The sequence below is a fragment of the Crocuta crocuta genome, unplaced genomic scaffold (genome assembly GCF_008692635.1).
Source record: "Crocuta crocuta isolate KB4526 unplaced genomic scaffold, BGI_CrCroc_1.0 scaffold687, whole genome shotgun sequence".
Classification (NCBI taxonomy): domain Eukaryota; kingdom Metazoa; phylum Chordata; class Mammalia; order Carnivora; family Hyaenidae; genus Crocuta; species Crocuta crocuta.
In genome coordinates, this window is record NW_027530182.1 from 4,853,024 (window position 1) to 4,879,808 (window position 26,785).

Sequence of the window (26,785 nt, forward strand, 5' to 3'; positions counted from 1 at the left end):
GCCAAACTCATCTGATTCCTTGGCCACCTCCTTGGAGTTCAGCCTCGGTTCAAATGCCACTTCCTCAGTGAGGTCCTCCTTTATCTCCCAACCTACAGGGAACCTCTACTAGTCCTCTGTTGTCACTGTGCTTTATTTTTTTCACGGCCCTTATGGTTATCTGTAAGTATATCTTCGTTTGTATTTGCAAATTCTCTGCTCTGCCAGAATGTGTGGGCATCCCCAGTGCCCAGCACAGTGCCTGATACCTGAAAAATTCCTAATTGAATGGTCCAAGAGTTTCTGCCCAATTTACCTTTCCCAGTGGATCTCTCCTCACCCCTCACCTTGTACTTCAGCCCCCAGGACCACTGGCTTCCTCACCAATCATGAAACACAAACTTCCCTCTTCAGGTTTTATACTCTGCGCTTATGTTATCATCTCCTTCTCTGAGCAACAAACTCCTACTTACCCATCAATACCCAGTCAAATGTTACCTCTGCCATGGAGCTTTTACACTTTTCCTTGCTAGGGTCAACTTCTTCCAATGGCAGGTTCCCAAAGCACTTGGTGCAGAGCTCCGTGATCACACTGGGCTACAATTACTTACCACAAATGTTCACGTATTTATTATATCCTAAATGCCCCCAAACATTATATGTGTGTGTGTGTGTGTGTGCACGCGCGCGCGTGCAGGCATGCATGTTTACATATGTTTATGTGTATGTGTGTGTCCATCAACATCCATCTATATCTATTTATATGTATTACATATTGATTTTACCTAAATGAGTTCCTTCAGGGAAGGAACACCTTTGATGGGATTTATATGGTAAGTACGGGCACATAACAATATAAATAGCAGCATCTAGCTCTGTGCTAAGCGCTTAACATACATTCTCTTATGTAACTGTTCCAGTAACCCAAATGAGCCCAGCACCATTATTATCTGTAATTTGTAGATGAGGAAACTAAAGTGAGATGAGGTGATGTGCTCCTGGTGGATGTGACTTCCTGCAGCCAGCTGGTGGGGTGGCTCTCTGGAGGTCTGTTTGCCTTGAGGCAGTATACAAATCTGTCCTGTTTCCCTGCATGAGACCCGGGGGGCACAGCTCTGCTCAGAGAGGGTCAGGTGGGGCTCGCTGTCTCCCCTGTAGCAAGGAGCTTTCTCGTGGGGGTCACAGATGTCCCTTCGCCAGCCAAATGGAGAGACACGATGACTATGCTGCCCTTGCACACCTGTGACTGCCATCCCGAAAGGGAGCCAGATGTCCTTGGGGCCTGCCCCCCGCTGCCACATGCTGCTTATCCACGTGGATGTAAGTGGCTCTGCTAGTTTACCCTTGAGCAAATGTGAAGGGACCACAGGGCTTTGGGCAGAAGGGTGAGAGCCTAGAAGGCAGACGAGACAGGGCAGAAGGAGCTCCATTTCTTTATCATTTCTTTAGTTACCTCCTTCCCAGCCTTACGGAACTGTAATCGACAAATAAGAATCATATCTGTTTAAGGTGTACATTAAATGTGGTCATTTGATATTTGTATATCTTGTGAAAAGCACGGCAAGGGAAGTCATCAACAAAATGAAAGGCAATTTGTGCGATGAGAGATAATATGTGCAAGCCATATATCTGATAAGGGGCTAAGATATTTTGGATATTAGAATGCCTCCCACTCAATAGCAAAGAAAATAACCTGATTTAAAAATGGGCAAAGGACCTGAATTAGATATTTTTCCAAAGAAGACATACAAATGGCCAACAGGTACATGAAAAGGTGCTCAACATCTTTACCCTTTCCATTAAGTGAAGAGACTTCTCTGGCATATTCTTTCAGGGAATAAGGGCAACAGGCAAAATTAGCTTTTTTTTTCTCCCTAAGTACAGGCTCCATTGTAGAGTGTATCCTGGTATAAAGGAGAAGAGAATGCCAAAATAGATTTGTTGTAGTCTGGCTTCTATTTGTGGGCACCGTGTAACTTTTCAGCCCATTGGGAAGATTCTGTCTAGACAAGTAGGTCACAAACTTTAGAGCAGTGCTGTTCAAAGTGTGGTGGCCTTTCGACCAGCAGCACCAGAATCACCAGGGGACTCGTTAGAATTGTAGACTCCACGACCCACTCCAGACCTGACAAAATCACACTCGGAATTTTAATACGATCCCCCAGGAGCTTTGTAAGCACATTCAAGTTTATGAAACACTGACCTAGGGCGCCTGATTAAAATGCATGTCAGGGCTCGATGCCTTAGAAATTCTGATTCCCTTGATGAGGATGAGATCCAGAGATCTGGCAAACATCATCTACTTTTGGGTGGTTCTGCTTACTTTTGTGAACAGTTGTGGTCCAGAGGCAGAACTGTGTGGTGAAAATAGTGCAGACACAGTATTTAGATAGTCCTGAGATTGAACCTCTGCTCAACTACCCATCAGCTAGGTAATCCTGATTAACCAGTTCATCCTGTCAAGCCTTAGCTTCCTCAACTGTAAAATGGAGACAGCCAAGGCCTGTACCTTTAGCTGTGAAGCTTAAAGGCCATAACATATGTAAAGTGCCTAGTACCATATGTGAAGAGCTAGTGCTGTGGCACATAGCACTTGTGAATATTAAATTTTAGAACTATTAGATAGAATAGCTACCTATTGGTTGCACCACTGAATGGTGGAATGGGCCAGAGTATTGATTAATTTCCATTGCAGAGACAGGGAAGGTCAAAGGGGTTTAACTTTGATGGCTATAGTTTCCCTATTACTTAATCTTGATCTTGAAGCCACAGAGAAAGGATTAGATTGCAACAGCCATCAAACTTTATCATTTATTAAGAATAACCCAGGAAGTGAGTTTAAAATGCTGATACCTGGGGGCTGTTTCCCCAATTTCTGTTTCTTCAGGTCTGTAGTGTAGCCCAGGAATCTGCATTTTTACCACCAGGAGATTAAATGCATGAGGCTGCCAATCTCACTCTGAGAAATAGTGGCCTCGATAATATATGTATTCATTCAATAAACAAAAAGCTGGACACAGGTGCGGCCCTTTGCGGGTGGTGAGAAATACACACAAAGAGAAATGATCTTGTCTGATGTCGGCCCTGCTGGGGGCTTGGGCCTCTGAGGAGAGCACGGGGTCTGCGCGTCTACATTAAGGCATCACTAGGAGCAGTGACCCAAAAGACCAATGGAAAAGAGCTGTACCTGGGCTTCCGCAGCTTCAATGGTGTGGGAGAGATTTCCATTTTGCACAGGTTCTGAAGCATCACTGGGTGGTGTCATTTCAACCTCTGTGCTGGTGCTGTTTGGGAGCTCGATTTTTTCTGATAGAATTTAGACACACACAAAGAAAGCAAATGTTGTCACTTTAGTTAGGAGCCATATTGGAAAGAACAATGGCCTAAAATGTCGGGCCAGAGGGGTGGTAAGACCCGGCGCTGGGGTTGTGCTAAATGACAAAGGACTTTTACCGTTCTCCCCAACATCCTTCAGCAAATCAGTGTTCTTCCTCTCTTTAATAGCTCTCTGGCTCTCTTATGCTGGCCTGATATCTCGAGTGCCTTCTCAGTCCCCCTGGTGTGCATTCTCTAGACTAAGCAAGTTCACCAAGTGGCCATTCAAGAACATGAACACAGACATTTTTTCACCAAAACCATACTCAGTCTACACACTACTATAAATACTCAAGACTACACCCNTCTTTTGTACTGCATTCTGGAAAGGATATTTATTGGCTAGGGCCCCAGGACACTTGGGTCCTAGGCTCTGCTCCACAACTATCAGGCTGCCACTTTAGGCAAGTCTCTCCTTCCTCCAGGTTTCAGCAACCTTATCTGTAAAGTGAGGGGGGTTCAGGGGCGCCTGGGTGGCTCAGTTGGTTAAGCATCTGACTTTGGTGCAGGTTATGATCTCATGGTCTGTGAGATCAAGCCCCACGTCAGGGTCTGCACTGACAGCTCAGAGCCTAGAGCCTGCTTTGGATTCTGTGTCTCCCTCTCTCTCTGCCTCTCCCCTGCTCATGCTCTGTCTCTGTCTCTGTCTCTCTCTCTCAAAAATACACATTAAAAATTTTTTTTAAAACAAAAACAAAAAAAACTGAGGGGGTTCAACTGGTTGACCTTAAGTCCCACTGCTTCCAACTCTAATTCTCTAGGCTCTGTGAGTGTACAACCCTGCCAAAGTCTAGGTGATGGGGGCAGGCTCAAGAGCCTGGCCTTCTCTAAATACCTGTAGAACACTACTCAGCACATTCCCCACCTGGGCATCCTACTGCAAGCATGGCCAGGNTCTCAAAAATACACATTAAAATTTTTTTTTAAAACAAAAACAAAAAAAACTGAGGGGGTTCAACTGGTTGACCTTAAGTCCCACTGCTTCCAACTCTAATTCTCTAGGCTCTGTGAGTGTACAACCCTGCCAAAGTCTAGGTGATGGGGGCAGGCTCAAGAGCCTGGCCTTCTCTAAATACCTGTAGAACACTACTCAGCACATTCCCCACCTGGGCATCCTACTGCAAGCATGGCCAGGGGAAGCTGAATAAGAAACAGAGGCCAAAGTTGGTCATTGCTAAAGCACAGGTAACATCTCGCTAGTATGAAGCCACAGGCCAGCAAGCACGGATTTCAGTTTTCCTCGGGGAGTTGAAAAGTGACTTCAGGGTCACTGGACTCTTCAACGCTGGGCATCCCAGACAGGCCCTGCTTCATACTCTGGCTCTATTGCTATGCTCTGGGACCCTTAGCAAGTCATTCAACTTCTCTGAGATTTAGCTTCCTTATCTGTGAAACTGGAATGATGCACTAATACTGTTACTACTAACAACAATGCAGTCAAAAGGTATATCTGCAAAAATTAAATTTAAAATCGCATATAAAGCACTTAGCACCATGCCGGAACAGAGACACATAAACTATCTGCTCATCATCAGAGTAACTGCCTTACACTAGAAGATTTATTTTTTGAGCTCAGAGGAGCACCTCAGGTGATCAGTCATCAGGCACTACCAAGGTCTGCCATGACTTCAGTGGGAGGGAAGTATAAAGGTTTTCAGGCCTTCTGGCTGTCCTGGGTAATTCTTGGATTTCCGGAGACAAGGAAGCTGTGTGGTTCAATGTCAGGGTTGCCAGGAATATCGTAATGCTTGTCAGTATCAGATATGACTGGCATCAGGCTGCACACAGAGTATCAGAATGGTTTTTTTTCCCCAGTAACTTCCAAAGGACTACATATTTGCATCACTGGAAAATATTTTGAGAGTCACATAAAAACCATTGAGTTGGAAGTGGACTAAGTTTGGAAATCATAGGGAAATGCTTGTTTATTCATGTACTTAGTTGTGGAATACAGAGGCATAAATAGTTTTTTATTAAGTTTATTTATTTATTTTCAGGGAGAGACATAGAGAGGGAGCAGGGGAGGGGCACAGAAGGAGAGGGAGAGAGAGAATCCCAAGTAGGCTCAGCACTGTTAGCATGGAGCCCAATGTGGGGCTCAAACTCACAAACCATGAGATCATGACCTGGGCCAAAACCAAGAGTCAAACGCTTAATCACCTGAGCCATCCAGATGTCCCCAGAGGCATAAATATATTTAAACATGGAAAGTGCCATAGACACTCAAATTTATTTTATCTTTCCATGTTTTTAACAGTGACAGTGTTATGTATGCGATATTCTGCTGATTAGTCCTAATATGCTTGGTCTGGTTATTAAATATACTAAACACTAAGTACTTCATGAAATACTGAAACTGAGTTTTGGGGTGTCTATTGGTTGAAGTGGGACAACTTTAAGATCAGCCTGCAATGGCCAAACCTGACCGTGACCAATATGGGATTCTCAGGTCCCAAAGCGGGATTAAGATGTCTGAGAACAGACATGGACAGATAAGAAGAAAATCTCCTGTACATGATATTTAACAATTCAGCTTATTCCCTTTAAGTTTATCTTTTCTTTTTAATGTTTTTAAAAAATTTTTGAGAGAGAGAGAGAGGCAGAGAGACAGAGCATGAGTCGGGGAGGGGCAGAGAGAGAGGGAGACACAGAATCAGAAGCAGGCTCCAGACTCTGAGCTGTCAACACTGAGCCTGACACGGGACTCGAACCCATGGACCATGAGATCATGACCTGAGCCAAAGTCAGATGCTCAACTGACCGAGCCACCCAGGGGCCCCCAAGTTCATCTTTTCATACCTCGTGGAATCTTAACTGTTTCTTGGCCAAAGATTTTTCCTGAACTAGAAGTCAGGATAACAGGAGAGGCAGAAACTCTTCTAAGGAGTGCTATATATTTTGAGTGCAACACTGCTGAATTTTGTCTGCAGATAATTGCAGTTTCTTGGGTGATAGCATCGTTTGTAGCATAGATACAGATTAGGTTAAATTTAGTTTGAATTTGGAATTAGTGAGTTATAGTTGCAGACAGGAGAGGAGGAATATCATGTTCCAAGTTAAAATAAGATGTCTGAATGTCACGATCTGGTCACACAGGTGCTCATAAAAAAGTCAGCCAAAAGAGACCTGGGCTAGTACTGCTGAATTCTTGAGAAAGGAGAGGTAGTGTTGTCTTGTGGGGGCCCTGTCCCTCAGGTTAGGGGTGACCAAGTGAACCATCTGGTAATTTAGTGTGTGTGGTGTAGGCAATGTCATAAGTGTAAAGTATAGGTATCTGGTTACCAGGCAAGAATTTCAGAAAGGATAATCTCACCTTTTGTTAAACATTAAGTGACAGGTGTGTGTGTGTGTGTGTGTGTGTGTGTGACTGCGCGCATGCGCTTTTTACATGGAATTCCCGAAATGAAGTGATTTTCTACTTTTCAAGGGAAATGCCTGGTTAGAAGCTGATTTTACTGTGGGTCCTCATAGAATCACTTACTCTTCTTGGAGTCTTCTGGAGCAGATGAAACAGTGCATCCATTCACACCCTATACCCCCCATGGGAAATGGGCTCCTCCCGACACCCAGAAACCTGCTGAGCTGCAGGGCTGCACATCTGCACTGAGTCAAGGGTGCCCATGCTGGGTCCTCCCTCCCTGCCTCCCTCCGAGCACTCCGGGAAAGGCATGAGATGACAGTTTCTCTGTACTCACCCACGTGATTGGCAGCTGCATTCTGCCTCTCGTTCTCATCCACCTGGCATTTCTTCTTGGCGATCTTGTGGAGAATGGAAGCCTTTTCTCTGAACCTCCCTGAAGCAAGAGAAAGCAGTGGAGAGGAAACGCAATGAGGCAGAAAACAACACGTGGGGCTCGTGGAAAATGGCGAAGCACTGGTGAGACAGGCACAGGGCTTCCTCAGTTATGCTGCATGATAATAGCAGCCACAGCTTTTTCCTCAATCCACATGCCCTAGGCTCTGCACAAAGCGTACTTCCTTACCTTTGTGGGTTCTTTAGCCCTAATCTCTGTGTGAGAATCTCAAGCTCCCAGACCATAGTTGGGAGGTTTGACTTAGGCCTCTCCCCTCCCTCCTAATTGCTTACAAAATAAATGAAGGCACCAACCATCACTAAAACTTCCCCTCCTGCTGCAATCCAAAACAACTCGAGAGACACAGAGCTGCTCTGGAGACACAAGCATTTCTCTGGAATTAAATGTACATCTCAGAATTGGCTTGTGACAATGAAGAAATCCAAACCCAGGCATCCTTTGAGTTGTTCCAACATCTTAATTAACATTGAAGTTTCCAAACAAGTTGGGAGCATGCACCCAGCTTTCTGAATTAGCTGAGTCAGCTGCAATTAAAGCCTCAAGGAGGCAACTGATTCCACCTGGGGATTTAGGGCAAAGAATGATTAACTGAGCACAGCAAGTGATATCTGTTGGTGATGAGATGCTTAGGAAAAGGTGCTGGAAAAAACACTCAAAATTCTCTAAGTAATCATTTAAAACAGACTATACCACAAGTATAACACTTACTTACGTCTCCATTATTGACATAGGTAATGGTTAAATGCATGCAATAAGCACAGGAAGAAAAACAGCATGCAAAAATATAGAAATTAGTGAAACATAGTACATTCTCTTTTAGTCCTTGGGACCCCCTCCCCTACCCACCCCCTGGAACATTTAAGGTACAAAGGAGTCTCATTTTAAACTGACTGGTTATTGCCTTAGATTCAGACATGATAAGTCCTTCAATACACCACAACCTCTGCAATTTTCTCAGTAGGCATTTGCGTTGGCTGGATTCTCTAGCAGCATATTAACAGAAGATCTCATTTTACTTTTCTAGTCAGACCCAAAGTGAACCAGACCAAAGAAAAACCCAAATGTTTCTCTTGGAGTGCCTCTCTTCCTAGGATGGGACATGACAGGTTGGCATCCACTAAGCCTCCCCTCCTCAAGGATGGAAATCATGGGGTGTGGCCATAGCAGTGACTTGCGTTCCTGGGTGGGGGGAGGTGACAGAAGCCGTAAATGAAAGTGGGATCAGCTGATGCCAATGGTCAAGGTGACACAGGATGGAGCCCTTTTTGCTTCCAAGCTTTATCAGTCACAAGCCTGCACATCTTGCTACTGCAAAGGCAGTCTCTAGGATGAAGGTGTCTCAGTGTAGGCAATGAACGTGGACTGCAGCGCACACTCTCCAAGGAAATAGGAAAGGAACCATTACACAAAACAAAGTAGGGTGGAATGTGGCTGGGGCTTTAGAGAGAACAAGAAAGAAGGATGAGGTGATAGGCATGACACCCATTCCCGCGGGTCACTGAAGGTCAGCATCAGGTTCCCCATGCTGAAAGGTATTTTGAAATTGGCAGTTTCTATTTAATTTCTGAGAGAAATTCTGGGAAGGAAAGGGGAAAGAAAAGAGAGCCTGGGGACTAGGAGAAAGAGGGGGTAAAAGGGAATAAGAAATGAAAGAAAATGAAGAGAGAAAGAAGGAAGTAAAGGAAGGAGGAGGTAGGCAGGGTGGTGACTGCCTGGACTTGCCCAGGGAGCGCTGATGCAAGCCACTTTCCCAGGTGCCAAACCCAGTCTTATCTGGAGATGAGCTTAATAATGAAGCATGGCTGTCCATACTCTGCAGCTTTATGCCTGAAGGGCAGTACTCCTCATGGAAGACAACCCCAAGATGTCTTCACTTCACTTGCTAAAAAGCCCAGGAGATGGAAAGGGGAAGTTTGGAAACATTATGGGATCAGATGCTCTTACTAATAAAACCATTCAGGGGTCTCAGGGCCATTCTTTGAACTTAGAACTGTCTGAAGCTCTGTGACATATGAAGGATCAAAAATTGCTATTTAAAAATTATGTGAAAAATAGCAAGGATGCAGGGAAGCATTCAGAAGAAGAGACAAATACACCTGTGGAAACATAACGTGAAATAACCCGATCTCAGGAATGCCCCCTAGCTGTGAATCATGGCAGAGAAGATATGTGATAGAAAACAGCTAACTGCATCTTGTTTGTGGCTACAGGAGTATTTTTCAGAGTGTAGATGTATCCCAGAGAGAAATTAGAGTAAAAGGGACCCAAAAGCATGGAAGGGTTCTGCCAGGAAACCTTCTTCAACACGGGGCTGGTCATGCCACTCATGGGCTGGCTGCTCCAAATCCTCTAAAGGGAGGCTAGGAGCATAGGGTAGGAAATGACTCTAGACTTGGGATTTCATAGGTTCCCAAACATTTTCCCCGGTCAGTGAGGGCTTTCTAGAGAGTGTGTCTCTGCTTTTCCCACTGCAGCATCACTTCTGATTTTCTAAGCTTCTGAAAGGTGGGAGGGATCAGCTCTATCTGGTCCCTTGGGGCTTCGCCCTAGGGGCAATAGGGAAAAGCTGCAGAGGCTGGATGGGATCCTTCCTTCCCAATCACTTCTTCAACTTTTTAAATTCAGCCTTTGTCCCAGTTAGCATGACCTGATTCCCATCCTGCATTCCCAGTGCGGACAATGGCTGCTCAGTGGCCCGAAGGGATTTTCCCTTAAAGAGTCCTTTTAAGAAAAGCAGCAGTGAAATGCCACCTTCAGAATTCAGTACACAGGTGTGCTCCTGGAGGGTGGTGGGGCAGAGCCTGACAAGAGTCGGGCATGCTGGTTTCAGCCCAACGGACACCCCGGGGGTTGCCACACCTCCTGAGAATAGATGTGAGGATGGCTAGCCAGACAAGAGTAAGCATGAGGTCCCTGGGGCGGAAACCAGCACAGAACCTGTGATTCTCAAAGACCCTCTGGACCTCGGGAAGGAAGGCATGGCACATTCAGGACCCATTTAGCCTGAAGCCACAAACTAGGGAGAACACCAAAGAACACCAAAGAACAGCACAGTATTGTGGTTACATTTTGGACATGACTTATAGTCAGGTAGATCTGGGTGTAAGCCCTGCCTCTTTCACTGGCTCTGCTGGGTGAGTTAAACAGGAATTCTATCTGTTAAACAGGGATTGCTATGGCATTGACTCATGAGTCAGGTGCAAAACATAAGTGAGAAAATGTGTGCAAGGGGCTTATCACAACGCCTGGCATCAGAAGTCTGTAAATAAGAGGACAAAGAAAAATGAATGAAAACCACAGGGCCAAGGTCACATGACCCTGAGTTGCCTTTGGAGAAGCGTTGGCATCTTCTCCTCTCTCAGTCCAGACATGCAAGTCTGGAGAAGTAGCTGACCCAATGGTCTAAGCCTAGTTGGATGGGTGTTCAGGTTTCCGTGAGTCCTCCAAAGTCAGTTCCAAACCGATTAGGAAAAGGATCACTGTACATCTTCCTGAGATGGAGAAGGTCAAGGTGATAGAGCTGACAGTCTGTGTCTTAAACACTGATACCTTTGCAATCTTAAAGTGGAAAGATGATGATCAGCTTTCTCCCATCACCTGTGAGGACAGAGTGCAGGCAAGGGATTACTTGCCTTACTTGCACAATGGATCTATGTGCTCAAGGACCTTCCTGATGTACAAGGGTATTTAGTACCTCCTCTGTCTCAGGCTTACAATTTTAAAATGGGGATAATAAGAACACCCTTCTCATATGGCTGTCAGAAGGCTCAATGCATTAATATGCACCAGGTGTTTAGATGGCCTCTGCTATATAGTAAATGCTCAGGAATTGTCACTCAGAAATGGTTATTATTATGGAGGGGAATGATAGGACATCCTTCCAGTGAAGTACTGAAAAGAAAAAGACTGATATTCATAATAGGATTCATGTTTAGCAGCCTCTGGTGCAGGAGACCTGTGGCCACTTCCATAAACTATTTGAGGCACGGACTTCACATTGGCATTAGGGTTGACCCAGAGGGACAGACTTCAGAAATGAATGCAGCTCTGTGCCTGGGGAGAAAGAATGAAGACATTTTTGGGTGCTTTTCAAAGGGAGGGAAGGAGTGATTTTTTACATGCTTTAAGGCAACCTTAAAAAATATAGTCTGTTGTAGTGCAAAGCCTTGAAGTGCTGTATTTTTACACAGCGACAGATATTTGTATACTTGAAATCTCAGAAATAGCGAACTCTGCTCAAATCGTGAGGCACCTACGTCAAAACCTAGGACACAGTTTTAATATAGTTTAAGCCTGTTCTGAAGTTTGCAGAGGAATCCCAGCTGAGTATCTGCAGGGGGATGTGTGGAGAAGGGGTGGCAGGGAAGAGCAGAAGAAAAGATCAAAGCATAAGGACCTAATGGGACAAAGAACACATTTTGAAAACCAATCAGGAATCAAAATCCTTGACCCTGTCACCCAGACATGAAGGAGAACCCTGCTGCACAGCAAAGTAACCTTCTGAGGGTGTGCTCACCCAAAGGAAATGGATTTTGTTTCTGTTCAGTTGTTAATTAACAGGGTCCTTGGAAATTCCTTCATCTCGTTCCCACCAAGCCTGTAATATCCCGTGTTACAAAGGAACCCTTTGGCTTGGTGATCAGATCAGGTCCGGGCTGCTCCAGAACATTCTGAGTATCAGCAACACAGAAGAGACAGAGCAAAAGAGATATATCGATGCAAAAGGGAGCAGCCACACACACTTCAGTGAACAGACCTTGGTTTGGGAGAAGAAAAGAAAAAAGGAAACAGAAGGGAAAACTTGAACACAGTGTTTTAAAATCTATTTTTGCTTTTCAGTACTGCCTTTCCTATCTCCGTCTTTGAAGTTTATGACTTGGCAGGTAGCTTAAAAAGCAAAAGTGCAGCTGAATGTTCCTTCTGTTTATTCACTGCCTCCCCGCCACCCCTCCCCCCCACCACAGACTCAAGTCAGAGCGGCCACAGTCACTCTGAAAAGAGATGCAATGAAATTGATGTGGCAATAAGCAAACACTAACCTTGGGGGCATCCTGGTTTCCAGGATGTCAAGCAAGTCTGGTATCTCTACTTCCAAAATATTTCAAAATCTGACCACGTCTCCTTCCTCTCCTCCTGCGCTCAGCCATTACCTTGCTGGTCTACGAACCAATCTCCCCTTCTACCTTTACCTCTCTGTCTCCCAGGCTAGTCTCATCCCAGTATCCTTCACGATCAATCAGATCATGCCACTCCTCTGGACAAAATCCTGCAGTGGCTCCCCAGGTCAACGTGAAAGCCAAGGTTGTTATAAGGACCTATAAGGAGGTTTAGCCAGCTAGGCTGCCCTGCCTCATCCTTTCCCTCTCTCCAGGTCCACTCTGCTCCAGCCACGCTGGCCTCCTTGGTGTCCCACCTCAGAGTCATGGCATTTGCTGGTCCCTCTACCTGGAATGTTCTTCCCCCAGAGATCCATTGAGTTCACTCTCTCAACTCATTCAAGTATTTCTTTTTTTTTTTTAANTTGTTATTGTCTTTAATTTAAAGTCCAGTTTGTCTGATATAAGTATAGCTACTCCGGCTTTCTTTTGATTTCCTGTAGCATGATATATATTTCTCCATCCCCTTACTTTTAATCTGAAGGTATCTTCCCGTCTAAAATGAGTTTCTTGTAGACAGCATATAGATGGATCATTCAAGTATTTCTTCAAATCTCACCTTCTCACTGAGGCTTCTCTGAGCAGCCTATTTAAAATGGCAGCTTCTCTCTCTCACCAGCACTTCCTATCCCCAGCTTGTTTTCTCTAAAATATTTATCACCATCTAATATACTATATCATCATCACTATTGATTATCTGTTGCTTTCCATTAGTGGCCAAGCTCCATGAGAGTAGGGATTTCCATTGGTTTTGTTCTCTATGGCATACCTACAGTTCTGGAGGGCTTCATAAGTCCTTGTGTTTGGGTTCCCACAGGCAAGTAGTTGAGGCAATTGCTCCTTAATATGTTTCTTGTTGGCTAATGACTCAAAGTAAATCCTTCCAGGTCTATGCAAACCCAAGGCCCCAGTGGGGCTGAGTCTGTATGTGGAATCCCAGGACGTTTCTTAAGGTAAATAGGAGAAGATGGGGGTGGACTAGGTGTCCACAGTCCAGAGGTGGAAGACAGGAGCATGTCAGTCATCCCCTTTCTACACATCACCAGGGTCGCCAAAGCAGGTGCTGAGAGGGGCCTCTGACACATGGGAGGTACAGAGAGCACCGTAGAGGGCAGAGAAGGGAAAAGGGGGCTTTGGCTCCTTCTTCTTTATTAAAATGCTTCTCATTCATTAAGGCCTAACTGAAGGCCCAACCTGAAGGTACCTAATGATACCCACACCCCCCCTTCCCAACTAAAATCCATCACTCCCAAAGCACTTTGATTATACCTCATCATAATGCTTATTTCTTTCAGTGTGCTGCTCACTGTCATGGCAGGCTTTGCTGGGGAAGGGACCTTCTCTCACCATCTTGTATCCCCCAACAAGCATCTTAGAATAATGCTTGGCACATCATATGCACTTGCTGAATTCCAGTGACGTTCTCCCTACATCAGTTCTCCTAGGAATGTGAGCTCTGCTTTCAAATGAGCATAGGTCACAAACAATCATCCACTCTGTAAATATTAACCAGACCCGTGCTATGTACCAGGCAGTGTTTGGTGAATAAGATAGATCTAGCTGGGGCCCTTGTAGAGTCATGCCTGGAGACAGAGAGACGAAAAACAAGGACTTATGATTCATGATGGTGGGGCCCTTCTCAGAAGGGTATGGAAACTCAGAGAATAGGGAAAGTTCCCAGATACAAGATACCACTTAGCAGCTTGAAGGAAAAGACTCCTCCTCCATTCTACAAACTGTCCTCATGGGGCAGATTATTCACCTAATAGGATCTGGCCTGATTTTTACTCTTTTCTTCCTTCCTTCCTTCCTTCCTCCCTCCCTCCCTCCCTCCCTTCCTCTCTCCCTCCCTTCCTTTTTTTTTTTTTTTTAAGTAAGCTCTATGCCCAAAATGGGACTTGAACTCATGATCTTGAGATCAAGAGTCATATGCTCTACTGACTGAGCCACCCAGGCACCCCCTTATTTTTATTCTTAAAAGGAAAACATCACAGAATTTTTCATCATAAGCAAAAATGCCAAGAACATAGAGTTTATTTATTCCTAAATTTATTTTTGAAGCACAACTTCTAAATTCTTTTTTCTAATTTTTGTGAAGCATCACGTAAAACTGGTTGTCATGACTACATTGACATTAATGGAAATTTAACTAGTATTGTAATAAAGTATTTTGTAAAGTGTCTTTAGTAAATATTCTGTGAATTAACCGTATAACAAATGTAATCAACATAATTTAATTGTCATTATTTTTATAGATCTAATCATAGGACTAGTTTCTGTAATTAATGAGAACATATACATACTTGTATCTCAACTGCTGGCCATCATACAATGAAATGAAGCAGCCAGATTGCCTTATTATGGTTTTTAAAAAATAACTTTCCAGTAGAATGACCTTTGGAATCAACTGTAAAGAATGGATCTGTCTGCATGTGAACTGACTCTATCATCTCCCCTAGCAGGGTCCTCTTATCATTGCAAATATGGAATGCTTTCATAAATATTCTGGAAGGTTCCCAATGTTTTTCAAAAGTTGATATCTTAAAGATCGATATTTTTGCCCTTTATTCTATCTCCTTGCCTCTGTAGTGACTTTGCCTCCTCACTCACTGTGACTCTTCATTCCCTCCTTTTCCCCTCAGCTTACAATCATGGTAAAGTCTCTCCACTCGGAATCTTTCTCTTGACTTGAGGTTTGCTGCTGCCATGGCCCTCCCTTGCCTTCCCTTCACCGCCATGCCTCTGGAAAGGTCAGTCTATGCTGGTACCTCTGAGCTCCTGGGGCTCCTTTGCTCACCTCTTCACTCTGCACCTGGCCTTTGTCACTCCGCTGAACCCACACTTGGCCACATTTTGCCACATGACTGGGTCTCTCAGTGCATCTGATAGTCTTCACCCCAGTCCAATCTGATTTTCCAGGACTCCTGAGAGTGATGCTTAGGTGTCACACTATTCCCCAGGCTCCCTCCTTGCTCCCTGTCCTCTACTCCCACATTCTTCTAAAGAACCCAATGGACCTCCACCTGAATATCAGTGATTCCCAAATTCAGATCTCCAGCTCTGATCCTCTTATCCAATGGACTTCTGAACACTTCACTTGGAAGTCCCCCCCACATGAAAACTCAACATGCCCCACACTCCCACACACTGTCTTCTTCCCTAGGAATGTGTCTGTTTGGTTGTACTTTCTATTGGTGATTTCCTCACTCACAGTGTTTTCTGGCCATCTTAGAGATCCCCCTTGCACCGCCCCCCTCCCCCCCATTCAATTAGTTGCCAACCCCTTCAGAGTCATGGTTTTGAACACTTTAGATCCAACATTTCCAGCCTGGATATTGGTTACAGTCTCTTGACTAGTCTCCCAGTTTTTAAGTTATGCTTCATGTGGCTTGGAATGCTACACACTTGTTATTTGCATGTCTCTTTTTTAAGACTGCTTTAAAGCATCTCATCTTTCAAGAAACTCTCTCTGAATCCCTTTTCTGGGCTGGCAAGGCACGCTGGTACTTTTCTCTGTCACAGCACTGATATCCATCTTATCATACCAGTTATCATAGATCCTCAGACGCATTCTCCTGACCTCTCTCTAACCAGCTGGATAGGGAAACTGTTTTTCATCTGCTCTCCAATGCTTACTTCTTAGGCTGGGCCTCAGTAAGCATGCTTGAATATACCAACATTAACACAAACAACAAAGGGAGTGTGTGTGTGTGTGTGTGTGTGTGTGTATGCACATGCACAAGCATGCTGCTTAGAGTGCTTGCAGTATGAAAATCTGTTCCTAGTTTATGTTGCTTCTGGGGGTAGAGAAACAAGGAAGGACAAGAAGCCTGAAGAAACACTGCAGAAAACTCACCAGACACTCTTCTTGGTTAATGCTGTGATTAAGCCTCTAAAGTCTCATAGTGTTTACAGTTAATATTTGTCTATTTTGAGATGTTTTAAAAAAATGTATCATCTAATCAAACCCAGGCAAAATTGGAATTTTACAAACCAAAAAACTCCCAGCGAGGATCAATGGCAGAATACAGTGTTTCAGGAAAAGAGCCAGTTAACTGACCTTAGCTGAGGTTGATATCACTTGAGAGCTAATGTTCTTTATCATTTTAGGTCACCTGCTTTATTATTTTAAGAACTTAATTTCTGAAAATTTCTATCTCATATACATGGATCCAAATGGCTCCCACACACAAAATTCTCAGAGGGGTTTCTCTGATCTCAGTTTTGGAGTTCTGAGCCAGGTAGGGGCTACCAGACGGAAGGTGTTCCCATCCCTTGCCCCCTGTGGATATCTAAGAGATGAATGAATAAAGAATCGCTTTATTGGGCAGGCCTCAGATCTCAAGGCTTGCCAACATCCAGCCCCACTACCACCTAATGGGTGTAAAAGATCTCTTCAGAGTCAGTTTTCAAAGCCTGTATCTTGGGTATGTCTCTGCAACTGGGTTGTGACATTAATGTATCCATTTGGGCCAAGTTGTGATTTGTTCACAGCACCTGACACATCATGGGTGCTCAATAGATATGTACTGAATGGTTACTCTTTTATATAAAAAAACAGAACATAAAACAGTTATTTCTTTCTGATGAGCCTACACATTACCCAATTATTTATCTTGATGTGAAGTGAAAGATTTTAGATTTGGCTGGCATTTCATGTACTTACATCATCTCCTGTCACCTGGATTTCATGTGTCTGCAAATCATCAATTGATTTGAGTTCCTATATCCTGCTTCCTTGAATCCTCAGTGTTACATTGTAAACTGGTGCCTGTGGATCATCTCATTTGAAGCATGGTTTTGCGTCAGAAGTGCCAACACATGCTGGGTGTTCTTAACTAAATGCTACTGAGGGCTTAGTGGTCCATGACTAAAATGACATGGTTCAGTTCCTTTCAGATTTAATCAAAAGAGCATCTTACCATGTTTAATTGAACATGCCAGCCTCCTGGTATTACGGATTTCCACTTTTTTTTTTTTAAGAGAAAAGCTTCATGGGGGTGGGAAATTATATCATTAACTTATAATAACAGTATTCAAGTTTGACTAATGAAGGCAACTTAACATTTTCAGCTCTAGGGATGTCAGAAATAGACAAAAAGCAGCATCCACAATTTGCCTTTTGCTGCAACTTAATTCCTTCTACATACACAATGTGGCAAAATCTGCCTTTACTTGCCAGGTCCAATCTTTCTGCTTTTACTGTTGACAGTTTAGATCATGAAAATAAGATGCAATGAAGTTTGAAAAACTGGATGTATTCTAATTAGACTTCCTTGGTCCTGGTTTTCAGGAAGACCGTGGATTTTCCCACACAGCTGGTTTGGTCTTTCTGACAGATCTGATAGCGGTTACTAGCTGGTTCGTCTGATTATGAACCTACTAGGCTGCTGTCTTCCTAAGATCCAGCCCCAGGAGATACTTGTAAGAATACATCTCTAAAAAAGTAATGTGGTTAATAACTGGTGAGGCAGTACATTTTTGGGGGGAGAGAGGGGTAAGGCTTAGCCTTACAGAGAGCATCTGTGCCTAGAAAAATCCTCCAGTTACAGAAAGTTGCACTGAATGAATTAAACCAAGAACCTGGAATGAAAGAAACATAACATGGTGTCTGGAAATGGTGTCTGTGTACAATGGGGCTCCCCACTTTGGTAACTGGCAGGCAGAAAGTTAACTTGCAGTGTACTTTTCAAGACATTCTGTAGGGACGTCAACAGTCTTGTGCTAAGGAGGGCACATGCTGTGGTTGAAATTGGATATTCGGTGTAGGAAGAACAGCCTTGTCATTTAATTTAGAGAGGAAAGGCTTCCATCATAACTGAACCCTGGCTTTAACTCAACTTTGGTAAAAAAAAAATTCTGGCTTCTAAAAGAAGTAAATTAGAAGGTAGTTACAATACAAAGGCTTATTTCCTTTGTAAGGACTGTTCAAGGGACTACATTGAATTGGTTTGAGGAGCTCCCATTCACTGTCCATGGGAGCATTAACTGGTGCAATTCCTTCGGAGGGCGATTTGTCAATAGCTTTCAAAATCTGAAATGTGTATATGCTTTGATCTGGTATTTCTATTTCTAGGGATTTGTTTTATATGTATATATCTCCTATATGGGCAAAGAAGATGCTCATGTCGAGTTCTAATAATTGGATAAATCAACAAATATGGAAATACTGTAAATGGTCATTAACAGGGGACTGATGGAAAGGACCTACCATGGAAGAGCCAAGCAGTAGAATACTATGTAGTTAGTAAAAGATAAGGAAAGCACTGATATGGAAATGTCTCCACTATATGCTAATAAACAAAAGCCAGATATAGAGAATGGTATATAGAAGAAAAAAGGGTATGTTAGAAAATGGATAAGAGTGGTTAACTCTAAGGAATGAGTGGAATCTGGGGTAAACGGGAGACTCATTTTTATTGCTATTCCTTCTGTCATGTTTGCTTTTTACCTCAGTATGCATGTAATGCTTTTTTTTTTTAATAATTAAAAGGGATAGTTAAAATTAATTTACAGTTACAGTGCTTACTGTGTTAAAAGTTTGTATTTGCAACTAACAGGGAAGATAGTTGTTCTTTTAAAGGTCTATTTCACAGGAACTATCTTTTGTACTATTTGATACATATATATATGTATATATAACACCACATTAATAAACAATTTGTCTATGAATTGGATCAAATAATACGCAAGCCTTCTATTTCAAAAGCTGTGGCCCAGGAACCTACTTAACCACAGTTCTGGTGGCAGCTTACCCAAAATGTAAGATCAATTTTTCAAAAGATTTAATTTCAAAAGTAGACTTTAAACCAATGTCTGCCATCACATTTAAGAAAAGGAACCAGGAAAGGATCTTGGACTTGAGACTGGAAGAACTATCAAGGTGTCCGTTATCGGAACACTCTTCTGATAGAGGCTTCCTTGGCTTGTCCAAAGGAGGGAGACTCACTGGCTTTTGAGGCAGGCCACTGCATTTTTGGCCATATCTGTAGGAAAGGTCTTCCTGTGATGGGTTGAACCCTATCTCTCTCTGAATTGAGGAAGGCTCCTTCTTCAACCTTCCTCACTCCCAGCTGGACTTAAGGGGTTCTCTAGGGCTCCCCTCTCCTGGAAAGATGGATCCTGCTTTATCAGGGCAAACTGCCTGTGGGGCCCATCCCATGTAAGAACGTCTAACACACTGTTAGGTTGTTCCCATTCCATCCTACATCCTTTTCCTTTCAGCAGAGCCTCTGGGTCATTGAACACCATCCAGACCTTCATCTCCATGTGGCTCTGAAAATGCCTGACCTGACTCAATCTCCCACCTCTGCCATGAGTAAACATGTCTCTATGTCCTTAACCTCTGCTCTGAATATTCTCTTTGCCTTTCTGTTTCCTGAAGGCCCCTTTTCTCTCATGGCCCTTGAAAGGGACGACTGCTTGTCTCTCCAAATGGTTCATATTCCATCCCTCCTTCCTCACTACTTCCAAACCATTTCTCCTCACTCCTTTGAAGCACAAGCCACCTCTACAACCTCTATGGCAACTGAATTCCTCATCAAACTTTCGTCATTCCTGAAGATATCAGAACCCACGATTCTTTTATATCATGGATCCTGTTACCAGCTTTGGTAATAGGTAAGCCCTGCAACACATGGCTCCTCACCACCCTAATCTGTTCACTTCCAGCTACCCTTTCCCCCAGTTCACCTTATTCACCAACTCCTGTGATCAGATATAGACTTCATCATTAGCAATTACAGTACCACTTCCAAACTCCTGATTTGAAGCATCTCACTTTGTGTCCATCACTCTTATCTTTGTGTGACAATAATTCTTTGATTTCACTGGTCAACCCTTTGATGCTATTACCTTTTCATTGCCTTCCTGTGGAACAGTTCTTTTGGCTTCTGGGACACCATTCTCTCCTGGTTCTCTGTCCACCCTAGTCTTCCTTGCTGGGTCCCCCCTTCTTCCCAGACTCTAAACTTTGGAGTCCACAGGGTCAACCTTGACTTCCTCTTCCCTATTGATTAGCTCAGTATTCTTCTCCAATTCTGTAGCTTTAAATAACACCTATATAGTAGAGCTCCTAAATTTGCATCCATAGCCCTGACCTTTCTCCCAAGATCCAGACTCCACTTCCACTGCTTCCTCCACATCTCCATCTGGATATCTCATGGGCATCTCCAACTTAACATGAATTCTCAAAATCTCTCACACAGCTTGCTCTGTTATCCATCTTCCCTATCAACATCCAATTATACAAAAGTGGTACTTCTCTTTCGTGGAGAGATTGCATGTTGCCTATCCAATATCTATTTCCTTTTCATTTCGTAGTGAAATAATATGTAAATCTGGGGGGCTAGAAATCACCCAGTTTAATAAACTACATCTCCAAGCTTCCTTGAAACTAGGTGTAGATATGTAACTAGGTTTTGGAAAGTTTCACTGGGAGGGTCTAAAGGAAAGCCACCTTAAAAAGAAGACAAAACAGCTGAGGAAAATCATGTTGGGTCTTCTTCCTTCCTGGAATATAGACATGATGGCTGGAGCTCTACCAGCAGTGATCTTGGACACAAGGTGCCCTTGGGGTTGAAAGTCATATACTAGGATTGTGAAGAAGATGGGAGGAGCCTGGATCTTGGATTATTGTAGAGCTTCCATATCTGCCACATACTGCTTACCTCCAGACCTCTTTTACTTTAGAGAAAAATTAACTTCCAGTTGACTAAAGCCACTGTTAATTTGGATTTTCTACTATATACAGTTGAACCTATCCTGCCTAATATATCAGTGTATGTAACCTAGTCTTATCCATTCAGGCAAAGATTAAATTATAGTGTGAAGGCCACAGATAATACCAAAGACCTGTTTTAGGACTACATTTTTAGAGGATACATCTTAGGCAATGGAAAATACTGTTAAGTGGTATTCCAAAATTCAATTTCTCCTTCAAAAAGAACTGAACTATTTTGCTGCAGTTAAGAACATCAAATGACTGGCTAGACTATGTGACCTTATGAGGCTTTTATTTCTTTGAGATGATGGGCATTTTCAAAACTCAGCCGCATGCTTAATTTAGGACCCCATCATTCAGGTTAAGACATTAGCTTTTCAGTTTGGTGAAGGGGCTATTATTTGCCATGAAGCACTATCTTTAATTTCATTAAGGAAAAGATAATTGTAATTATTGCCCTTGACATTACAACAACTTTTTATATCTTTTCTTATACAAATGAACAAGGCTTTTTAAATGATAAAGAAATTATTTTTCTTGGAAATGGCTACTGTTAAGTGGCGGTAAGTTTAGGACAGTATATTGCAGGTTGCTTTCCCATACATTGCTTCTTCGCAAGATATTAGTCAGGATATTCTGTCTATCTACCTATCTACATGTCTCTACGAATGTTTATCTCCAAAGAGTAAAAGTTAGTTCCATGTAATATAATTGGTGGCAAGGTCTCTTCTTCTTTTAATTTACCTGTTCTATCACACAAGTTAGTTTTCTTTTGAACTAGCTTTCTACATTTTCACTTAATTTTAGTAAAAAAAGCAAAGTTCAATTTTTTTTGAGAATTTTCCAGAAAAAGAATGGTATGTAATTTGGGTATCTGCAGATGAGAAATACACTACTATGGGTTATTAGCTCCAAGTAAAAACTGGATATCGCTCTTCCAAGAATATGCAGTATTACTGCAGGAGGAGATAAAAGAATGGCTACCCATGTAGAGGGGTCTGAGGTCACCGAAAGGCCACCTCTAGAGTAATTTGTTCGCATCCCTGGAAGCAACTTATTATAGAAGGAAATTCAGTGCTTGGGAGGAGTAGGCCTTATTAGCCTATCAAGTCTAGTAAAATGTGTCGTATAGAGCAGGTTCTCAGTTATCATTAAGTGTACACATTAGTATCAGGTGGCCAATAGGTATTGTCATCTTGGGATGCAGGAATGAGGCAATGGAGACATCACCTCTCTGAGAAGACTGTCCTCATTTTCCAAGGCTGAATATGATGCCTTCCAGTGGACTCCCCCTGCACCTTGGGTCTGTCCATCATACTACTCATGTCTTTGCCTGTGTCCCCCACTAGTCTGGGAATTCTTTAGGAGAAGGACTGTCTTCAATCAGTCTTGAACCTGGTCCAATCCCTGGTACATACTGAGTGTTGTTGAGTGAATGTACTAGAGAATGAATGAATGAATGAATAAATGAATGAATGAATGAATGAAATTCTGATTAGCTTGGGGTGAGGAGAAGGGTGGGTGTGGCCCAGGGAGCTCTTCCAGTTTAGGTTCTAAGGCACCTGAAGATGAGGGAGGGAGGGAAAGGGCTCTGAGGGCAAGGACACTTTTTGTCAAAATATCATCATTTTGTCCAGTGTCTGAGATTGAGTATATTGTTTATTAAAATAACCTTTGTCTGGTGAGGGGTTCATGTTTTATTCAGTAGCTCATTGTTGTTCACTCTGCAATGCCCTCATTCTAAGTCTGTGGTTTAAACCTTTCCCATGATTGGTCTCCATCAAGCATTTCTTTCCACTCCCTATACTGACACCAATTTGACCTGTCCATTTCCTCACCCCCATCTTGTACATCAAACTTGTACAGCAGTACCAAGAGGGCAGGGATTGGGTGTGCCGCGGTCCTGACTTTGGGCCCCAATTCACCGTTAGTACCCCTGAGTCCCAGAGCAAGATACTTTACTTCTCTGAGTCTTAGTTTTCTCATCTAATAAAACACTTTGAACTTGGGCTTTCTCATCTTCAAAAAATCCACCTTGTGTGATCATTATAAGGATTAAATGACGTCCACTGCACTTGGCATGTGGGAGGCACCCAGTAAAGGTTGGTGTGCCCCTGTCCTTTGATTCTATTCCCAGCCTGGTAGGTCAGAACCCACCACCCTTCCTTCCCCAGTTTATCCCACATTTACTGATCTTTGGGCTCCAAAGATCTTGGTTGAAAGCAATCCTTCCTCCTTCTGTAGCCTGCCGTTTTCTTCCAAACACCTATGGTACTTAGCACTTTCTTCCTGGTGGCTCAGTGGTTACTGTGTTTTTTTTTTCTCCCTGTCTATAAGTTCCGCAGGGGGCAAATTGCTCACCTTTTAATCCTGTATTTCCCCAAAGCACCTAGCAAAATAATTTGTATACAGCAGGGGCTTAAATAATGAGCTGAATATGTGCAAGACAATTCTCTATATTTAGGAAATCATTGTTCAATTCCCCTTAAGATATGGGGTAGCATATACAATCCATATTTCTATTGGCTCCCCTTGAGCGGGAAAACAGGCCCTCAATTAAAGTAGCTGACCTCACGTAACATCCAGAGGATTTCCTGGAAATAGTTACAAATAATAACTAGTCATATGGGCAATTACAATAAAGCCCTGCTCAAGCCACATTTCTTAAAGAGTGAAAAGAAATGCTTCAAATGGAGAGGGGTATTTTCCTAGGGAGCCCACAGTGCTTGCCCCAAACATCTTCATCTTTATGACACTTCCTTCTGTCGTACAAATGGGAGCGGCACAAAGCACAGTTCTTATTTTCAGTGGGAGGGGAGAGGCTCTCCAGAGTTCGAAGAAGTCACAGGTAGCTGTTGCCTGGTCTGAAGGTACTGAGCTGGCTTTGAATCTTTTAGATGGAATCCCAGAATTAGCTTTAAGCCAGGTCTGGCTTGTCATGGAGGTGAAGGTGTGGGGTGATGTGGCTAGAGGAAAACCTGTTCCAAAGTGTCCTTTCTGTGAGTACTGGAGAGGGATGGCTATGTGTTTAGAACCCTTGTTAATCTTTCAGAGGCTCCTGTTCCCAGTGAAGGATAGCACCTTAATCAGCATTTCTCAAACAGTCCTGCAAGAAGATCCATGGAAGAAAGAGTTTTCTCATCAAAGAAGTCTGGGTAACACTGCAAACTTCATCCCTGTATATGATTTACTCGATGCTGCAATGCACAGTAGCATATTGAAGCCTCTGACAAGTCATGTGGTAAAGAAAACTCAGAAGTTCTTCCACTTATTAAACTATGAAATCGATCTTACCTTCTTTTTCTCTGGGTTGTTGCAAAATTCCTACTGACATCATATGAAACGAGTATATCATAGGACACACTTTAAAAATGCTGCCTGAGCCACTATTAGCTGTTACTGTTCTAGGGATGAAAGTTCAGCGAAGAACCGGACACAAAGAAAAATTCAAGAAGGGAAGGGAAAGTGAAGAGAAGTTGTAAGAAATATTAAAGGTGGCCCATAAGGACCCCCAAACACAACTTCACAGTCCTGCTAAGGGCCAGCATGAGTTTGACATTGTCTTCCTGCCTAGAAAGCCCACGTGTTATCAGGTGGATTCATCTGACCGGAAGTGCTATTTTTGCATCTTGATGTGATCTTGAGTTGTCTGGTTTAGGGAGGCTGAGAAAGGGAGTGCTAGGACACCAACACTTGCTCTAATGGATGTGGAAAGAAGAAGGAAAGGAACAGAGTTGGTGAGAAATGGGGAACTGAGGCAAGGGCAAGGCAGAAGCTTCACCGACAATGGGAAGTGAAGGGTGGACGGCAGAAGACAGGAAGGAGGAAAGAGAGAGTGGACAGTCGTTACAGGGCAGGGAGAAGCTAACAAACCCACCTGTTGCCGGAGCCATGAAATTGAGGCTGGGGGCCAGGGAGATGTCCGGAGGGGAGTCCCAAAGCTTTGGCTTCTCAAGCCAATTGCCAATAAAAATCCAAGTGGTCTGAAGACATGGAATAAAAATAATAGCTGGGACAGGAGCCTTCCTTTAAGGTCTGGATCACTCTTTCTAACCTCTTGGTGGTAGGCCACTTATTCTTATAGGTAGCTTTCTGTCCCTGGTACTCTAATTTCCCCAGGTTGCTAGGATCTCATACCCAGGCCCAGTATGAGATCCTAATAGGGGGCTGCTGCTTTAGAAAATGCCACAGTGGTTAACAGGAAGTGCAGGAACAGCCTGGGTGCTGTACAGAAGCCAGAGTTGGGGGGGAGGGGCAGGGAGGCAGAGAAGGAGCTTCCTCTTACCAGGGACTATCAGATGTTCCACTTCTTTGAGGCAAAGCAACTAGGAGATCTCTGGCAAGCTAAGGCAACTTACAAATACTAGAAGCTGGAAACAAGATACGTAACACATTTGGGAGTTTCTCTCAGGTTGAAAGCCAAAATTAGCGGATTCCTCTTCTGGACTACCTTTTGATTACTTGTCAGTCTCAATGTAAGGCTCATGTAAAACCCCCAAATGCTTCCTAACTTGTAAATATTATTTATTATTCCAAAGCCAGAGGTAATTGTGGGGTGAAACGAGGGAAGCAGGATAACTCCTTTGACAACAGTAAAACTTTCTTATTACTCCTGCATGGTGAACTTATTTCAGAGAAGTGATTCTCATTGGGTCAAGGTTGTGCTCTAGGAATAGTGCCTGGAGTTCATCAGTAAATTCATTTAAAGATAAATCTCTGCCAGACTTCATTCGCTCAGGGGAAATGGTTACAAAGATATGCTCAGTCTCACGGAGTATGAACCCCAGTGAATTCAGTTCCACTGGCTGGAGCTGTGGCCCTGGCTTCTCCGAGTAATGCTCTTGAATGAGCGAGCAGGGACTGTGGGGCTTAGGACATGCGCTCACAGCCATCTGCATCAGAAACGGGTCTCTAGCTGGTTTAGGGTTGAGGAGTTACTTGAGATCACTCTTTCCTTGGCATAAATTGGAACATCCACCCCCTCTGAAATTCAGGGCATATTAAGAATGTTGATCGGATGTGTTTCTATGTGTTGTGCGCACGTGGGGGAAATAATGCTGACACGGTGGGTGTGTGCTTGGGCTTACATTGCTGACACCATTTCTCTGTGTGTGTTACACAGCTGACATGGTTTGGAGCATCTGAATGGAATAACATGATTACCCATGGTATTGCACATCTCCAATCCCAAATAAACACGATGGTAAAAACTAGACAAAAATGTGGAAAGAATAATAAATCACGTGATGTCACTGAAATCATGCAAAGAGGAAAAGAAAAAAAGATTTGAAAAAAATGGGCAAGCACCAGACACCATAAATGAAAAAAAAAAGCCAATGCATACAATTCTAAAATCATGCTTACCTTCTTCAGTCATTGTGTCATAATATTTTAGTTTTCCATATGATCCAAGTTCTACAACATCACAGTAAAAGACACAAAGATAAGGAACCGAGCTGCAATGCAAGAACTTTGTTTTTACACATTCTTAATTAATCAGATTCAGAGTTATACTGTCAAATTCTGCAATCGTAACTATATAGAGATGTGCAAACATGGGCCATGTGGCAGACAGCTTTTACGGCCCATTTTCAGAAATCACTTAAAATATATTATTCTACTGGGGGTAGGATGTGCCCTGCATTACAGAACAGGACACGGTTATTTTAACATCCGATGAAACAGAGCAGTTGGCAAGTTCACACCAGGTCTAGCCTAGCCCTATAGTTCATACAGAG

General features: G+C 43.2%; 1 protein-coding gene across 1 annotated transcript in view; it reads right to left on the bottom strand.

Moving 5' to 3' along the window:
* Positions 1-26,785, bottom strand: part of SLC24A2 (solute carrier family 24 member 2) — a 94,640-nt gene that overhangs the window by 38,878 nt on the left and 28,977 nt on the right. Inside the window, exons 3-5 of the mRNA XM_077765088.1 lie at positions 26,412-26,462; positions 7,050-7,148; positions 3,167-3,285 (exon numbers count right to left, since the gene is read on the bottom strand). Of these exons, the coding sequence (XP_077621214.1) occupies positions 3,167-3,285; positions 7,050-7,148; positions 26,412-26,462 (269 nt within the window). The remainder of the gene's footprint in view (positions 1-3,166; positions 3,286-7,049; positions 7,149-26,411; positions 26,463-26,785) is intronic.